Raw genomic sequence first — 19,666 nt, forward strand, 5'->3', positions numbered from 1 at the left:
CAGTAACATGTGACCCTGCCATACATTTTGTTCTTCTCTTCTTAATTAAGGACTATTTTGAGTAGCATATGCAAATGTCCGCACATTTGGCAGAATCAATATGCACCTTTATCTTAGCCATACAGGTACATTGTTGTCTGTCAGGCAGGCTCCGTAAATCTAGTACTTCTATTCAAAACCACTCGCTAGACATAGTAGTGGAAGATTCTTGGGAAGTAAATATTTGAAGCCATGCTTAATTTGTCTGACAGTTTTAAAAAAACATGACATTGGGTAAGAAAAATAACTGGATTATAAATGTACTTGGGCATATAGGAAATACTGAAATTATCTTCAGATTTTGCATTAGTCACTATTCTCTTGCTTGTAAGTTTCTTCTTTTACTTTTGTCACAGTCAAGTTTCATTCTACTGAAAATGCCACAACTGTGGGTCTTTAAATAAAATGCAAGAAGTAGCTGTCGTTTTGTTAAAGTTTTGATAAGACAGTACTTGTGAAGAAAAACCAAAATAATCTAGGTCATTGGAAACTAACGATTGCATGTGTTTTTATTTGACTTTTGCTCTTCAAAAATAAATAAAAATCAGAATCAAACCAATTAGATACACCTACTTCTCAACCTACTGTTAGTACAACTAAGAAATAATCTTTTCAATCTATTTTAACAAAAGCGTAGATCTTCTTTTTTCAGAAACATAGAAATAGCATAATGTGCCTTATGTGCGTCATGGCCTTATGAAGGTGGTCATTAGCAAATTAAACTTGTTAATTTTCTCAAGTAAAACATTTAATCATCTTTCTTTGCCAAAGGTAATACTTCCACCACACTGTTTTTGCTGGATATTAATGGGCTTGGACATGAATCAGATAGGTGCTTTTTTGCTATATTTCTCCTTCCTAGCTTTCCCAAAAACCCTTCAGAAGACTTCAACTCTCTCTTCCATGCAACCTCTGCCTACACAACAACTTTGCTTATAAATTCTTATCCTCTCATGTTATATTTTATTTAATACATGATGACTAAAGAAAAATTAATGCCTTGGAGGAAAAGAAAAACAGCATCCGGTAGATGTCAATGAATGGCTAAACTGTGGTATGAAGTAACATTGTTTTTGTGTTACCAGTCACGCTAGCATAAAACTTATAAAAGGTTAATATACAAAAATTCTCTTGAAACCTGTTAGTAATTATGACAGGTTAGTTTATAGAATAGCAAAGTATTTTCTTCTTTTTCATAAAGCCTGTAAATCTGTGCACAGCACATGAAAGTCATAATTAAACAGTATACTCTCAGCTGTAGTAATCAAATCTGCACACTATTCAGATTGTAACTTAAAAAAGGCTCAAAGAAAGACAAAATATGCAGAATTTTCAAATGCTGTGGCATCAATGCATTATCATAGTCAGTATGTGTTTCAATCTCTTTGAAACATACTCAGACAATGCTTTAGATCATATTTCAGAAATGTCAAACACATAAAGATCTAAAATACTGTCTTCTCCATTCCTTTTTCACTTATTTTTATGAGAAAAGTCTGAAAACCTACATATACTGTGTCCAAATCGTGCTCTCACAGGACCCAGTGACAAATCATCCACAGGTTTGAGGAGGAGCAAGATCAGACACAAGAAACCACAGGCTTCATGCCATCTCAGTGCAATACCTACCATCCATGTTATTGTCAGCTCTCGATTGCTTCCCCCGCCTCCTCCGACATCAGAAGGAGCCACATTAGGAGCTAGAAAAATAGAAGAGACAAGAAAAATTACTACAAAATATGCAGTCAGTAAAAATACCACTATTCTCTTTTTACCAGCAGGGCCAATAAGCACACGTGGCACACACCAGTAAAATAATGATAGTCTGTAATAGCTGTGAGTCTGTGGTCTTGCCAAGACTAATGTATAGCTACTGCTGCAGGAAATGTGCCAGTTCTAACCATTGCTAGCAATCACTCTTCTTTTCAGTTATATTCTCTACAAATATTTCATTGAATATTTAGAAATGGAACACTCCTCATAGGCCTTAAGAGAAGCACTGAGTATTGTTCTTCTGCATGCTCTGACACTGGAATGACAAGGGCTCAAGCACCCAGGACTTGCACATGTATTTACTTTAACAGACTGCCATTAGTTCCATCTACTTCAATATATTTACTTGCAATGTGTAATGTTAAACCCACGGATATATGGGATAGTAGGAAAAATTTCGCTACTTAAAGAGTGGTGAAGCGTTGGAACAGGCTGCCCAGGGAAGTGGTGGAGTCACCATCCCTAGACGTGTTTAAAAAACATGAAGACCTGGCACTCTGGGAATTAGATTACTGGTCACGATGGTGTTGGGTTGATGGCTGGACTTGATGATCTTAGAGGTCTTTTCCAACCTTAACGACTCTATGATTCTATGATATATCTTTGAAGTATTGGCATCCTCATCCTACTCTACATTAGGGGCACATGTCTTCAGATTGGCACATTCAGAATGGGCAGATGCTCAGAAGTGAGGCTGGCACAGAACTTAGTAATTTACTAAGTGCATTTTACACTGATATTCTGTGTAATGAAATAAAATCTGTTGATCTACCATTAGTGTACAGTTGAATGGTAAAGCAGGACACTCTCAAGGACTCTGTTACAAATCAGTCCTATGTTCTCATTTCTGTAAGACTTTGCACTGTGTCATGATTCTATTGCTATCCTCTCTCATGTTTGTGTATTTATTTGCTGTCAGTCAGTACTGAGGACACAGAAAGTACCACTGAAAACTGAGGAGATGATCACAGAATCACAGAATGTTAGGGGTTGGAAGGAACTTCAAAAGATCATCTAGTCCAGCCCCCCTGCCAGAGCAGAGACACCTACAGTAGATTGCAGAGGAGCACGTCCAGGCGAGTTTTGAATGTCTCCAGAGAAGGAGACTCCACAACCTCTTTGGGCAGCCTGTTCCAGTGCTCTGTCACCCTCACAGGGAAAAAGTTTTTCCTAATGTTTCTGTGGAACCTCCTATGTTCCAGCTTGTACCCATTGTCCCTTGTCCTGTCATTGGATGTCACTGAAAAGAGCCTGGCTCCGTCCTCCTGACATATTTATAAACCTTTATGAGGTCACCCTTCGGCCTCCTCTTCCCCAAGCTCAAGAGACCCAGCTCCTTCAGCCTTTCCTCATAAGGGAGATGTTCCACTCCCTTCATCATCTCTGTGGCTCTGCGCTGGACTCTCTCAAGCAGTTCCCTGTCTCTCTTGAGCTGAGGGGCCCAAAACTGGACACAATGTTCCAGATGTGGCCTCACCAGGGCAGAGTAGAGTGGCAGGAGGACCTCTCTCGACCTACTAGCTACTCTCCTTCTAATACACCCCAGGATGCCATTGGCCTTCTTGGCCATGAGGGCACATTGCTGGCTCATGGTCATCCTGCTGTCCACCAGGACCTCCAGGCCCCTTTCCCCTGTGCTGCTCTCCAACCTATACTGGCACATATAGTGCCAGTAGTTCAGTCTCCAACCTATACTGGCACATATAGTGCATTAAATATGCCCCAGGTAATCATGCATTAGCTACATGCCCTATATACAAGAATATGTTCTTTGTGTTAAAAATTCTTATATGTTCAGGCATTTTCTCCACTAATCAGTAAATGTCACAAAATAGTAAAGGGTTAGTTCCCAAGTCCTCTTGCACTATTTAAGTAAGATGTTTCCTGAGGCCTTCTCTGAGGGTCTACTGAGGAAAAACACAAAGCAGAGAAGAAGTAATGCTTTCAGAAAGGATAAAAATATGTAACAATATATTTTAAATTGAAATCAGCATTCAGTGCATGGTTTGCATTATTTATTTCTAGCCTTACAGAAAACAAATTAGTAGATAACAAAATTAAACATACACATCATGAGAATTTTAGAGGAAGCGTGAACTTATCACTAGACCTTGTTATTACGGAAATACACAGTAGTCACACTATCTGTTACAAGCATATAACTTTATTGCTAAGCAGGGGTTTGTTAGAATACAAGCAATAGTCAAAGAAGATAAACAGGTTACCAGAGAAGAAAATAAAGACTGTCTAATGCCTTAGAAATCACTCTTTTCAAGAGAATCACCCTCATTCTCTCAACCATTAAACTCTCCATTAAGACCAGGCTAATAATTCAGACAGCCATACTTGGACAATTACACTAATGCATCCAGAGGCTAAAATATATAAAAGCACACTTTGATCCATTCAATTTCAAGAAATCACTGTGAAAAGTGTTGATGAAGCAAACAGACTTCATTAGAAAGAAAAATCATAGCACAACCTCTTAGCACGCTAATGAAAATGTTACTGAAATTACAGTTATCTACATAAAGACTTCAAAACTGAAAAACACACAGATAACATTTAACAGAAATTCTCTGTCACTCATACAGCACAACAAAGACACAGCGCTGTTGCTGCTGTTTAACACAGAACAACTGTTAAAAATAGCTACAATGTGTGGATATGGGCTGCTGTTTGTGAAAGAAAATATTTTCCTTCTTCAGATTTACATAAAAATGCACATTCGGTACTGGTTCTGCAGTACTCTGAAGTTGACAGTACATCCCAAATCCTATTGTTGCTGCTCATAGCAAATTCCAGCTCCTGGAAAGAAATGCACTTGGGCACAGAAGTCCATGTGCAAACTGTTACTGATTTACACCCTGTTTTGGCATGGCAAGAAATGCTGATGGATGCCTAGGAAGGCTATGTTAACATTTTGCTTTGTTTCACCAAAAATATCCCACAGTCTGCCAGAGATGACAACGGTGCTGGGCATGGGGAATCAGACAACAGACTAAACAGTTTAGATTCATTTCGATTCCTAGGCCTTCAAATACAGCTGTTGAGTCATAAAACATAGGATGCCAATAGTCTATTTTATAGGCAGTAATCTCCTTTTCCTTTAGTATTAAAGTTCTATGGCTTTTCCTCCCCTGTCCAGATTAATTTAACCAATCTATTCTTCCTTTCTCCCGAAGAAACACAATTTTTAATGGATCAGATGTGGGGTCTTTTAATAAATGCTTTGAAATTTGCAAAGCAAATACACTTTATTTTGAAAATACTGTCTAATCAAAGCAATGACCTAGCACATGCAATTGAAAAAAATAATTTTTACACATTGGTTTTGCATTTTTAGTTTCAAGTCTCAACTATGGGACAACTGTAACTATATCTAGGTTGCACATGCGTGCTAATATGCGTTAAGGAGGATCTACTAACACACAGGCTTTGCTGGACACAGTCTTTTCGCAGTAATACATTACCTTCTAGAGCACTGCTGTTATCTCCTTTGTACAGCCAAACCAGAATGCATTATCTTGAATAATAACATCTAATTCCTCATTTTGGAGAATTCATTTTAAAAAGGACATGCCTGATCCTAAAGGATATCCTTAAATATGCTCTGAGAATTTAACACCAAGCAATTAGACTGATAAGGGCGTATGTTGTGTCGGATAATGTCACATCTTAAAGGTGAAATAAGAAGACGCAAGACCAAACCTTCAATCACAGAAAAAAATGGCATTATCCAGTATAACATGCATCCTGTACTGTATTCCTGTACTGTATTTGTTAGTTAGAATGCAAACCAAACTGCAAATCAACATTTTCCTTGTTAAACACGTGTTTTCCCCAAGTCCTGTACCCTGCTCCCAAACACGTGTACACATTCACACACACAACCTGACTGATAGATACGGTGGAGGCTCTCCGAAAGAGACAGTATGATTCTGTTTCAGTAATGGAGGCAAATTTGCTGTTTTGTATCACAAATTATTTTTTTCTTGTCTGCTTTGATGATATTACAGGTGGACAGTCTGGTACTTGCTTACTAAGATCTATAGTAGTGGGTGGCTGAAAACAGATTCTCTAGACTTGCATCTTCTAAAGTGCTTTCTTCAAATAAAAAAGAAAATTAGACAACTGAGTAATAAAAATATGTAAATAAAGAAGCATGTTAAAAAACTCGACATTTTCTGATTACGTACGAGCGCCTTCAGTTCTTATTCTCTGTGACGGCATACTAGGTTCTCCTGTTCCCAGCGTGTTCGTTGCTATTATCCTGAACTCATATTCCATCCATGGAATTAAATCAATCACTGTAGCAGATTCCATGTTTCCTTCAATATCTGACGGGTCTTAAAAAAAAAAAAAAAAAGAAACTGCTTTAGCAAACAGCATCTTTACAACAAGGTCAGCCAACAATGTTGCTGATTTCAGCAAAACCACCACTATTCTGAAACGGCAAATAGCCAAGGGAAGGTGTAGCACATTAGGAATATCAGATTTTACAAGGAGTACTCATGCCAGTGACTGGGAATTTGGAAACTATGACACTATTTGGATAAACCCTTATAGACTCACACGTTTTAACTGGGTGTGAGCCAGCAAAAGAAGTGCATATATTTATGAGATATCTTTACTAATTACATATTGTAGTTGTAGAATTTCATTTTACCTACCAACAAAAGCAATGAGAAATCTGGAATGAAAAAACAGTAAAATAAGAAATCAGGATATAGACAAGGGCTAGATATATGCAAAAGTACGGTTTGATCAATTGGATAATGAGTGGTTTATTAAATGTGGTCCTACTTTGGTGCACCTAATTAGTAAGCATGCTACAACCTACTATCTAGTTCAGATCCAGCAAGGATAAGACTACGGAAAGACTTGTGGTCATAAGGATGAGCTTCTTTACCATAAATAAAATGCATAACTCATGACTCTACAATTTACAGTCAATAGAATTTTTTCTATAGCTGTCTGCAGTTATAGAAAGATACAGGATTTTCATTTATTGCGTAGGCCAAAAGTTGTTTGTCAGATTAATATTGGGTTCAGATGGAGATGAGAAATGAGATATTCTGCACTGGAAAGGCACCTGATTTGGAATTAAATGCAATAGCTGCAAAGAAACCCAGGCACAGCAACGTAGGCACTGGATGGTGACAAAACTTTCCTCTACCTAATGATCATTAAATTTTTCAATTCCAAAGTGAGGTCCTGAAGGAGAAAAAATCATACACTTTCCATTTTCTTTCCATCTGGCCATCACTCTCCCTCATCCTTACTCAAATTATTTTTCTGTCCAGTCAGTAAAGCCATTGCAAACCTCCTATGGCAGCTAAGCTATGATATAAATTTCGCTTTCCTTTTCCAGGGCTACTTTCAATCTCTTCATTTAATCTCACTGTGCCACAAATTCCCAGAATAATTATGAATACATGAGGAGAATCTGATTCCCTTAACTGGAAAGAGCAACATAAATGTAAGCAACTTATTACATAACCCATTCACACATGTTTCCATACTGTGAAGTAGAATACATTTCTTTCGTAAAACACACTTGGTATTATGCAACTTGAGATGTATTATTTGATTTGGGAATGATGGTAGTAGCAGTACTAACAACAATATTTTCAAAGTGCAATGCCAAAGCATATTTTTTTGGTTCCACACATTGAAAATTAGCAGCACTAAATAATAGCCTAAACACTGATGAGAGATCAATTTGGACTGTTCATCATGCTTTGATATGAAAGTGAACACTGAGCCAAATTGGGAGGAGTCCAGAAATTAAGTAAAAGCTTGCAGTGGTGCCAGTGATGGTTACTATGGTGATTTAACCTATTTTTTGAGGGAATCATCTACTAATCAAAATTACAAAACTACTCAGCATGGTTCAAATAAAAAAGCAATGATTTTGAAAGCATCTGAATAGTTCATTTCAACTTTTCTGAGTAAATTATATCTTTCCTGCTAGCTTCTTACAAAGGGAATTCAACAATCTAGATTCCTCCCTGTCTCACTCAAGATGCAAACGCCACTCAACATGCTAAAGGGTAAGACTCAAAGTCTGACTGCATATCTCAGTTACGATCTCATTAATTCTATGGAGCAGAAGAACTTCAGAGATGCAGAGAAGTGCATCCCATTACGCCTATAATACTGCAAATAGAGAACCTTCCCGAGAAGTGAGAGAGTTGGCTTCAGGTGTCTGCTCTGACTCAGACAGAGTGAAGATCTGAATCCAACACTTGTACCTCCTACACATATTTCTAGTTCCAGTAACAGGGAGCACAAATGGAAGCAGTATCAGTGTTGTCACAACCTGTTTATAAATTCTTCCTGTGCCTTCCTATAATCTCGTTTCTTCCCAATTTCTTTTTTAAAAAAGAAAAAGGAAAAAAAGAAAAAAAATTGTCTTGAAAACAGAAGAGGCTGGTCTAAAAGGATCCTCCCTCCTGCATATATTGTTACCAAAGCAAATCATGGATTATTTGAACAGTTCTAAATTAATTTTTTAAAGTTCAAAAAAATCTATTCTACAGAAACTATTAATAAAAATATATAAGGCATGGGAAGGGACTAGGGAATCTTTGTATTTTCCAAGCTACTTTAACATAAGTTATATACTAGTGCTGGCTGTTGTATATAACGATATGCAATAGAGCTAAATATACGACATAGAAAAGAAATATAGTTTAGAGGCAGTACATCTAGTATTTTTAACTTTTTATTCAAGGCAGTATGTCAGTTACTTAGACATCTATCTCTGTAGTTTCAAAGGACAACTTAATTCAAAGACAGTAGCTGAAACTATTAATATTCTTAGTACTTAGAAATGCTGGATATGTGATGGCCTAATTCCACAGAAAAGCACTTAAAGCTATAATTTATTATGGTGACGTAATGAATCATACTGATAGGACAATTCCGCATAGCTTGTGGCAATGTTATCTTTCAAAAAGCATTCAAAGATATTAGTAGCTTAAAAATATTTCCATAATCTATGCATTTATGTTAAATCTTGCAAAGAAATACATATTAGCATGCCCTGTGTTCAGGTAGGTGTCTCAACTGCAATTATGTGGCACAATGATGACATCCAGTGGTTAGAACGATAATCTTAGCTATGTTTTCTTCAGGGGTGCCAGTTTTAGAACAACTGGAACTTAGTCCGCTCCAAGGAAAAAGTAGACAATTTTAACCAACTTTCTGCATAACAAATACAGGAATGAAGGCATCCGTTTGCCATCCAAATTAACTTGTAAATAAATTTTTGTGGTTCTAGTAGATGATGTGCACAAGGAAAGAGGTAAAAACCAGGTGAAACCCCTGGCCTGTTCTTATCTGTATTCCTCGTATTTCTGTATTTCTCGTATATCTGTATTTCTTGTTCAGGGCCTCTGAGTGCTGGGAATACTGTTGACAACAACACGCTGACAGGGCAGCATCTGCTCCAAAACCCCGTAGCAGACATTAATAGCATCCCTGGTTTCCTCTTTTTTTGACTATTTTCTGATTAGCCAAGCTTTCTAACAATCAAACACTTTAAAACCTACTGGCTTTATTACTCTTACCTGTTTTGGCATCTTTCCATTCTTCAGATAGAAAGGTTTTTGACTGTATAGTGTATTTCGAAATAGGGCTATGATTGTCTGTTCCACGACTCCAGGTAAGTGCTACAGCAGTGTCTCTGATTTCTTCTACTCTTATTCCTCCAGGAGGGCCTGGAGGACCTGAGGGAAAAAAAAAAAAACAACAAAAAAGGTAGTTCAATTCACAGATTAAGTATTCTTGAAAAAGAAAACTCACTAACCTTCCTACTTGTATTTATCAGATACAAGGCTTTTGAGTCTCACTTTCTACTTAAGAACAGACTGAAAATGTATATATACATTTCAATACTCTATGGTGATTCAGAGGATAAATGCTTTTGCATCTAACAACTACCAAATGAAACTTCCATGACTCCTGCATAAGTACTAATATTGAAATTTTCTTAAGTGAAAATTGTTGCTGGTCTTTTTTTTTTCAAATAACAGTGAAGTCAGTAAAAAAAAAAATCCCACAACATCTTCCTAAATTCCAGCTAATGATGACCATACTGGTGGCCTACCTTTAATCTGTAGTTCTGCTTGGGCCATATTGGCCCTCACTGCAATTTATCTATCTGGAAATTCTTTCAGCTTATACTGGAGAAAAATTGCACCTTGAAAGACATTTCTATAGACCCCTTCACATTTCTCTTGGTCTTCATATCACCTCAGTGTGGTAAACCTATCACCAGATTCAAACTTTCTACAGATTAATATAATTTGAGTGAAAGCAGAACAATTCAACAAAAGCCTTCCCACAATAAGAATTTCAAAAATCCATGCCAAAATGCAGAAGGCACTACACACACTGATCTAAAAGCAGTCTTGTGAACTGCATGGGTGAAATCGAACAACTTCTGTGCACTAGAGTGACCCCACAAAGACGACTGTCAAGGAACAGAAGCTGTCAAGGGTAAAACATTTTTCCACAAAACAGGCATTCCAAATCTGCCTTTTCAGTCCTGACCATCAAGAAGGACCTATAAAATAATTTCTAAAGAGTATTTTCTTTCTCTTCAAAAGACATATATTTGCAAAGATTCATTTCAAAATTCAAAACTCTAGTGAATATAAGAGTCATGAACTAAATACAGATGTTGGCTTGATGGCATGCTACTATGCTCCCAATACCCACCTAAGTCATAAGAGATAGAAGTTGCTTGTCCTAAACTAGCTCACACTCTTACCTCTATGCTTTTCAAGTATTATATATTATTTCTGCTCAAACCAATCACTTAAAATAGCTACATGTTATAATAACAGCAATTATTCTCAATTCATATTTGGCTTGAAGTTTGTCAGATCTGAGGAGACAGGCCTCTGTTCCCAAAACTTGCCTGTTTTTTCCAGGTGTATCACTAAATCTAATAAATAGTATTACATCTCTTCATCAAACCTCTTCTGGTTTATTTCTGAACAATAATAACAGAAAAAAATCTGCTGAAGTGAATGCTTGAATTTTTCTAAATGCATTTTTTAAATCTCAAAAAATTTCTTTTAACTCCTCCTCCTCCTCCTTGTCCTCCTCGTCCTCCTCCTCCCCCACTTCTACTTAGTGTGGGTAACTTCTTTATTCTTGCTGTGCTGTGCCTTCATCCCCAGAAGAGAGGCTAAAATGTGCTGATCAACAGGTACATGTGATTTCTTTTGTAGAATACGAAGCTAAGAAGAGACGCACATACACGTGAGAGTACAGGGATATTCCCCTGTAAAAGACACCACAATATTCAGTAGCTGTGCTAAACCCCCTCAAACTTGGCCTATAGATATTTTCAGATCCCTCTTTTCATATTGACTGATCTAGTTTTGTTATTAGCTTCTGGTCTGTGTGATACATAGTTATGTGATTATGTTAATGACTGTTGTGTAAAACTAGAAGCAATGCATTAGAACTATTGGGAAATATTTTCTAATTCCACATTCAGAGATAATAATATACCAACATGATTCAGGTAATTATCCAACAATCTGACTGAACAAGTCCCAGAGAATATTAAAAAAATCCCAGCAAGAAATAACAGGATATATTTCTCTGCAGTATTTACAGATAAACCACAGAAAACCAAAACAAAAACAACTCAACAGAAAGAATGGAATGAGATTTCTACACCAGATCTATACACAGTGTGCCAAACGTATCTTCAGCTCTTGAGCTCTCAATTTGCTCCACAAATCTTAGCAAAAGGAATAAAATTAAATTAACTGAAACATATCAATATACCAACATATATTATTGTTCCTTGGTTTAAACGAATTTATCTTTCTAACAAGCAAGCAATTCCATTCCTGACTCCAAAAGCATTAAAATTTAGTCTGGCTCCAAAAGAATCTATATGCCATTCTTTAAAAAGAAGTAAGCATGAACACTCTACACAATCTATTGGGCTATGGCTTATGAATTTGACAATCAACTTTCTGATTGTTTCTTGTCCTAAGATACAAGAATAGTTCCCCTTTAGCATTCTTGGAAAAATATGTATCACTTGACTACTGGATTGCTCATGAACAACTTTTATTAAAATTCAAATCTTGGCACTGAAAGCTAATCTGCTGATTAGCTATCCTCAGACTTCTTCACAGCAGGGACTAAACACATCACTGCATGTGGAAACAGTCTCTTACTCTTCACAGAGGATGCATAAAGTTGTTGCTAAGAGCTGATTTTTAAGATGAGAATTGTTAGTCAACTCTCCACCCTGGTAATGTGCATACTTACTAGCCCAGCTCTTAGGACTCAGGTAGGTAAGGCCTGAGAGACCTGTTCTCCTACAAGACTGTTCACTTCAGAAGCCCTGAAGCTGGCAGGTATAGAAAAGTTCATCAGTCCCAAGATCTTTCTTTCCTTGTTTCTTTGGAGGATATCTCTTACAGCTTCTCACCTCACTATCAAAGTTTCTGAAAATGACATGTGTCAGGAAACACAAGAGAAAACACATGATCAGTTAGATCTCTAAATGCCTGGAATAGAATCAGTTCCCTGAGTAGGCTTCAAGGACTTTGCATGTTCACACATATCTCATTTTAATTACTGTCATTTCTTAATGAGAAATAACTTACTCTAAACAATCCAGAAACACTTTGTTTGTCTCTGTGAAAACCAGCCATAATCCTATTTTACCTGGAGAACCTTACCTCTTACCACAAGGTCAGCTGAAGCTGAGGAGTTGTCCACAATCGTCTGGGCGGTGCACGTGTACCTCCCCGCATGCCGCAGCTGAACGTTCTTAATGAGTAGCTCGCCGTTGGATTTAATCTGTCACAAAATAAAAGCACTTAGTGAAGTTGGCAAACATCCCTGTACAGGTACATGATAACTGACTACACAGCTCTCCCAACTCATATGCTGTGGCTGCTATTTCCAAAAAGCTAGTGCTTACTTTGAGAGGAGATGACCCTCAAAGATACATCTGATTTACAGGACAGTTGCTGAAAGTGCCCTGTGTGTTTCTTAAGGAGCTGCTGCTCTTTACCAGACATGAAAAAAACAGATGTCTTAGTAAATACATTTTTACAAGTCAACATCTCCCTTTTACTTTTTAAAGCTCATATCTGAACCTTAGTGAAGATTTTTTTTATAAACAATCAGATGATTTTTCTGCACCATTGCTTGTGATTTTATGGATGTTTTTATGATAGCATGTCATGGAATATTAACAGAGCAGGATGCCTCTTGGCTCTTCCTTCACAAGCCTAAAACAGTATGAGTGCTTTTATTGCAGAGAGGCTACAACCACAGCCTAAATAACGATGCACCAAAGAAAATAAAATGCAGTGACTGAAGAAACTGTAAGGTTCAATGCGTGTCACAGCTCCTTGGAGGGTGCACCACCTGTTCTGTGCAGTGGTGTTGGTGATGGACAGGATGGTGACAGCAACCATAACCCCCAAGTTGGGAGGCTGTGCTGCCCGGGCTCCAGGCTGGCCCCAACACAGCACGGCCCCTTCCTTCAGTGACCCTAGACGGGCGCACACAGACCACGCTGCAGTGAGGACTCAGACTGGGGTGGGAGGCCCCTATTGGCCATGGTGTCCCTCTTGGCTCAGCTCTTGCTGCTCCCTGGCAAACATCAGCAAGACCTTCAGGGAAGCAATTTATGGCTCAACAAGGCTCATACTCTCACCATCATCATCATCATTAAAGACCCTAATCCTTCTTCAACACTCTTTATCAATGCTCACTGTTAGAAATATACATAGCCATGCTTTCAGATGGCTCTACAGCCTATCTGCTGCTACCCATGGTTGTACAGACTGGCAAACTGAATGAAGCATTTTTGTCCTATGACGCTTCTGTAAACCCACTGCGTAACTAGATGTGCACCTGTAAAACAAGGAGTAGAAGAGAGACCACTATAGACGCCACAGCTGTTCTTAATTAAAAAGTTGAGAATGATATTTACACAAATGTTTAAAAACAACACACTTGAAATACTTTGCTTAGCTATCTTGCAGTTTATTCCAGGGAAAAATTACCAGGTTAAATCACAGGTTTATCATAGAATGATTTGGGTTGGAATGGACCTTAAACATCACCTAGTTCCAAACCTCCCTGCCACAGGCAGGGACACCTCTTCCTAGACCAGATTGTGCAAAGCCCCGCCCACCCTGACCCTGAAACACTTCCAGGGATGAGGCACCCACAACTTCACTGGGCAACCTGTTCCAGTATCATTACAGTTCCTGATAAATAGTTCCTCCCCTTCCTTCCTCCAGGTTATGAATGTATTAATCTTATAGGTATTTCAGAAAAATCCCAATTGTTCTCTCCAAAATATATGATTGCTTTCACAGAAGTAAAAATGTTACAAAATATTCACAGATGGATTTATACCATACTATACCAAAAGGGGCAACATGCAGATTTCCTAACTCACTGCAGATTGTTCAGAGACACAAATTTTTTTTTTTTTTAAAAAGAACACTCAGGTATCTCACTGCAATCCTGAAATCTTCATATGCAAGTACAAAAGAAATTCAGATGCAAAATGGTATGCAAAAAAGAAATTGTTAAATATTTAGGTGTAAGAACCATGGAACATCATGGAATGTTCTAGGGAACAGCAAAGACCTTCAATACAATCTCAAATGTTATGGGCTGTCATTACTTTCTCTGCATTTAGACATTCTGAAGAAATGAAATAAAGCTATGTCATCCAGTTTATGTTCCCTGATTGAAAAGAAGGGGAGAGAAAAGTAAGATTAAATCTTTTCCAAATGTTCTGAAACTACAATGCCAGTTTAGAGTCTATATTTAGGGGAGATTAAAATAGTCAGATAAAACTATCCTTTTCCTTTCCAAACTCCAGAGAGGATTCTGGATGCCAGCTTCAAATTCTGCTGGCATAAAATTTCGGCATCAACTGAAATCTGTTAACATAAGTTTTTCTGTTCCAACATAAGAACTCACATCTTTAAGAAATTACTGAGGTAAGCCAGTGACTGGGTAAAAGGAGAACCAAGCACACATGAAAGAAACTGCTTAATTCTGGCCAGAAATACTTTAGCTGGTTGCCTCACAGGGTCAGAGAGAAAAGCAGGTTATGCTGTGCCTTTTAAGTTTTTGAGTGACACAGATACTGTCAGCAGCGATCAGAGTAGTGGGATCAGGGGACAATCCAATAGGCTTGATTTCTGACCATTTCTTTTTTAGTTATTACTAAACTATGTCCACATATATATATATTTGCAGTTTTCACTCAAGACTAATATGACAGGGCTTTTAAAGTCATTTGCCAAAATGCATGCAGGATACACAGAGGTGAGGTGAGTCTGGGACAGTGACATTTCCGTGCAGGTTTCCCCCAGTTTATTCATGAGAACTCCAGGGGGCTGCCTTCAAGAACTGCATCCTTTGAAAACCTGTGGGGTTACTGCATAAGTGAACACTGGCTGGCTGCCCGACTAACCACATGTAAGCTTTTTTAGTCTGCAGTGGGCTAAGCAATGCTGTCAGTGGCTTTCAGAAACAAAAATCAATGGGAGTGTCAGTACTTCCGTGGCAGCAGAGAGGGCAGCTTACCTGCTTCACTGCCCTCCAAAAAACTACAATGAAGTTGCAGAAGCTTAAACTCCTTGAGTTATCAGTTCCTGGTGCTTTTTTTCATTTTGTTCCTATTGTTTTAACAAAAGAGACAAACAGTCCTCTATTTGAGTGCTGTGTATAGCCTTTTAGCTTCTTAACACTAAATGCCATCCTAGAAAGAACTGTGCTGCCTCTGATCATTGAATCTCTGATCATTGCTTGCACTTTGATCTGTAAATAAACATAAGCAAAGGTTGGGTAGAGCAGTGGGATTTAGAAAAAGTGCATAAACTTAGAATTCTCATATTATTACAGAAACGACAGATGATTATAAATTCTTAATAGTCTTAGTACTCATTAACTCCTATGCTAGCACTTTAATTAAAATAGTTTATTATATTTATTAATAATGTGCCCGTATAGTTGCTCTAACATTAATTTCTCTTATGGGGGAACTTGGTTTTAAAATCTAAATAATGAAGAACAGATAGGAAAACAAAACATAATTTAAAAATCAAAACCCCACAGATATGGTATTATATCTTGCTGGTTCAGAAGCTCTGCTGGAGCAAGGTTTTATGCATTTTGTGATGAAACTTTCCATACCTCAGAAGAAGCCTAAGTTCTTGGTGGTAAAGAAGAGCTTACAAAGCAAATAAAGAGCATGGGCATCAGCAAATTCCGTCCACAAATTAGATATGAATGCACTGTATGTTTTCTTTCAAAAACCTCAGTCTGGCTAAGTTTAAAAATGCCTTCCTTAACTCAGAGAAAACTGAATCATGGACTGGAAATAGTGATAGCAGTACTCAGGGATGTTCCAAGGGTATCTGTGGTTCACCACTCAGTTATTTACCAAGTTTCAAGCAAAGACTTTCAACATGAGCCCTATATTTATGCTTTAACAGTGATGTGAAAAATAGCATTGTATGACCTATTTCTGAGATTCACTGTTTTCTTTCAACTATCACCTTTGCCAGTGCACCAAATTACTGAGAGCCACCTGAATGTGCCCCTGGGTGATCAAACTCATTTACACGAATCTAGTCTTTCGACTGAAAGCAGTATCTGCTTCTATTGAGACCTGAGAGACAATAAAGGAACTTAGGTTAGTGTGAAGCTACCAAGCCCTTTGTAATAAAAAAAATAGCTTTGCAGAAATAGAAGAACTGGCTAAGCAGAGACAGGATCTTATTTTTTTTTTAATTCAGGTTTGAAAACTAGATATCTGAGCTTCAGAGGTGTTTAATACACAGTAGAGGTGATATGGTAAGAGAATTGACAAGAAGTGATGTGGAAGAGACAGAATTCTTGGTGATGAAATCAACTTTTCCAAACCTAGCAGTAATTTAAACATATTCTTCTATTGCCTGTACCCAAAGTTATTAAATCTGAGTCCACATTAAATGTTTTATTCCGGCCAGTGGGTGATCTGCTATGTGGTAGACACAAGTAGAAGAGAAAACTCAACAGCTGAGGACAAATGTTAATGTAAACATGATTATAGCTATTTTCCTGATACTGAGATCAGAGATAATATGGGGGCAACACCACCAGCACAGCTCTACTGTCTCAATCCTGTACACGGGAGAGTTTATCTCACTTTGTTTTATAACTCATGGCTGGCATGAAAGTTATAGGTAAATAAAGAAAACCCAGCAGGATAATGATGACAGTCATTCCCGCTGAAGAATCTCTTCCTTCAGCAAACTATATTTATATGTAAAGGAAGTACAGTGCTAATTCTACCCCTGAAATATGGACTGGGAAATGTTTCCAACAAATATATTATTCTTTCTCATTCAGCATACTGCTGAGAACGCCTGAGGACACTGTGCTTTGTACCAGCATCCCTGTGGTAATACTCCCTGTTATTTCATTTCCAATAGCAGTAAAAGCCTAGGTACTTGTCCACTTATAGCTCACAACTTTACAGCTGATAATGAAAATTCACAATGCATTGCAAACTGTATTTCTCTGAGTAGTGCTCACACCTGCCTTTCTCAGCTGCTGCTACCTAGGGAAGGTACACGGATTTTGGTAGTTTGTGAAGTCTCACAAGCACATAAAGTTACAGAGCTACAGTTAACAGATTTTGCAGTATTTTTTAAATTTTTTTTTAATTCTAGCACAGAAAATGGCATGTCTTCTGCCTCTAAACAGACTGTATTTCTTTGTGCTGCAGACAGCACTGTGGATTAATAACAGGTTTCTTCAAAGGCTTCTGTCAGTGCTAACTGCTTGTTGGCTTCACCCTCTTATGTCTTCTGCTTTCCTTCCCTCCCTTGCTCTTAACCACTGACTCCATCTATTTCATTCCATGCTCACTACATTACTATTAGGCCCTAGCCTCTAAATTTTACCCCAGACCTAGCCAGAATATGTGACTTCCAACTCGGTCATGCCTAAAGCGTGTCCCTAATACAGGAGGGCACTGAAAGCAATGTATTGAGACAGTGCTTTTGGAGAGTCCTGTGATGCTTTCTCAGAAAAAGCAGTAGTCAGCTGGTTTGGCTGGCCATGCTTCATGAAGTGTCCTGCCCCCTCAATATATTCAGCAAATTGTACTGAGTGAGCTTACTAGGATGCCACCTCCCAGATTTTGTTTCAATCCATACACAGTCTCTTCTTCCTCATCAGTGAGTAGCTGAGATTTCTTACCTAAACATTTTTCTCTAATTCTTCAGTTCTCCTCCTGCAGCTTCTATTGATTTCCCGTCACATAGCTGTAGCAAGACTCTACACTCTACAGTGGGGATTACCAGGGGAAGCAGTGAAGAAAAATTAAAATTAGAACATTTGTATCTATTCCGCAGCAGAGAAGTGTGGAATGTCCAAGAAGGGATTTATACCACAGAACCAAGTGTCTGCTCAGTAATATGTTGAAGCAGAAGCATGCAGTAAAACACATTTGTCTACCACATGCAGCCAAGGAACTGAAAATTATAATAATTTACAAGAAACAAGTAGGTACTAAGCTATACTCTAACAGGATATTTGTAGTCCAACTTATTCTCCATGGTTTGTAAAAACAGCTGTTTTGGAGAACTTTCCCTTTTGGCAAATGCTGCCTCTAATCTAGCACTCATCTTACTTATTTCAGCCATCAGTAGCATGGATTTTGGTATCTGAGCTAACCATCTTTTACAGTTAAAGGGAAGAAACAGGCCCTTCCATGTGAGATTTACTTTAATGTAAAGCAACTGCCTGCCCATGTATCTCCAGAATATTACAAATGTGGTTCTAGAAGACTGAAAAGCTTTCTGTACTTTGCAGAGGGATCAAGTAAGATTAATAAGGAAAAAAAAGCTTTTGAGAATCACAGAATCACAGAATTATTGAGGCTGGAAAAGACCTCTGAGATCATCAAGTCCAGCCCATGACCCAACACCATCACATCAGCCAGACCACGGCACTAAGTGCCACATCCAGCCTCTCCGTAAACACCTCCAGGGAAGGTGACTCCACCACTTCCCTGGGTACAGCGAAGTCCACACTACTGAAGGTTTGATGGTTGCAAGGACACCAAGTAAGTTATGCACAGACAGCTTAGATTCAGAAGCAGCTTCAAAGCTGAACAGAGCCTGAGCTACAAGCCCCGCAAGTTCTGTGCTGAACATGTTCAGCTGCCTTTGTGTCATTTCCCAGAACCTATGAACACCAGAAAGCACACCATAGATTCAACAAGTCTTAATTCCTGCTCAGCAGCAGGTGTGTTAGCTCCATCCGGAGGCACAATGCTATGTACGCAGCATCCAGAATCTTGTCCTGTGAACTCCCCAGGAGAGATTTCCTACCAATTCTGTAAACAAAATTCTATCATGCCAGCTTTTGATAAAGTAAATAATTTCTAAATGTTAAAATGAAATTATTTGCTAATTTACTCAAGAGTGTTTGTCCAGAATTCCTATTTTGATGGAAATTAAAAGGAAGAAAGTATAAAGTTCCATGATACACTTTCTAAAATGACTTAATTCTTGCTGGCAAAAAGCTTTCCTCCAATACCTCAATTCCTTATTTTAAACACCAGAGCTTCTGCATTAGACAAATAACTGTGAATTTCCTCTTTTTCAGTTGCTGCCCATCACCTCTTATCCACTGAGTGCTAATAAGTAGAGTCTGCCTCTGCCCTTCTTAGTTCCCTTTCGCCTAATATTAATACATGTTGACAAGATCCCCCTGAGGTTTCTGTTCTGGAGGCTACATAATCCCAGCTCCCTTGGGCTCTCCTCAAACA

General features: G+C 38.2%; 1 protein-coding gene across 1 annotated transcript in view; it reads right to left on the reverse strand.

Annotated features, from left to right (window-relative positions):
• LOC104271652 (contactin-1-like) overlaps nucleotides 1–12,660 on the reverse strand; it is a gene marked incomplete at its 5' end in the record, with an annotated part of 46,149 nt that extends 33,489 nt beyond the window's left edge. Inside the window, 4 exon segments of the mRNA XM_009866381.1 lie at nucleotides 1,669–1,739; nucleotides 6,012–6,161; nucleotides 9,390–9,548; nucleotides 12,540–12,660. Coding sequence (XP_009864683.1) covers nucleotides 1,669–1,739; nucleotides 6,012–6,161; nucleotides 9,390–9,548; nucleotides 12,540–12,660 — 501 coding nt within the window.
• Nucleotides 12,661–19,666: the final 7,006 nt, after the last annotated feature.

This window comes from Apaloderma vittatum, unplaced genomic scaffold (assembly GCF_000703405.1).
Source record: "Apaloderma vittatum isolate BGI_N311 unplaced genomic scaffold, ASM70340v1 scaffold30843, whole genome shotgun sequence".
In the NCBI taxonomy this organism is placed as follows: Eukaryota; Metazoa; Chordata; class Aves; order Trogoniformes; family Trogonidae; genus Apaloderma; species Apaloderma vittatum.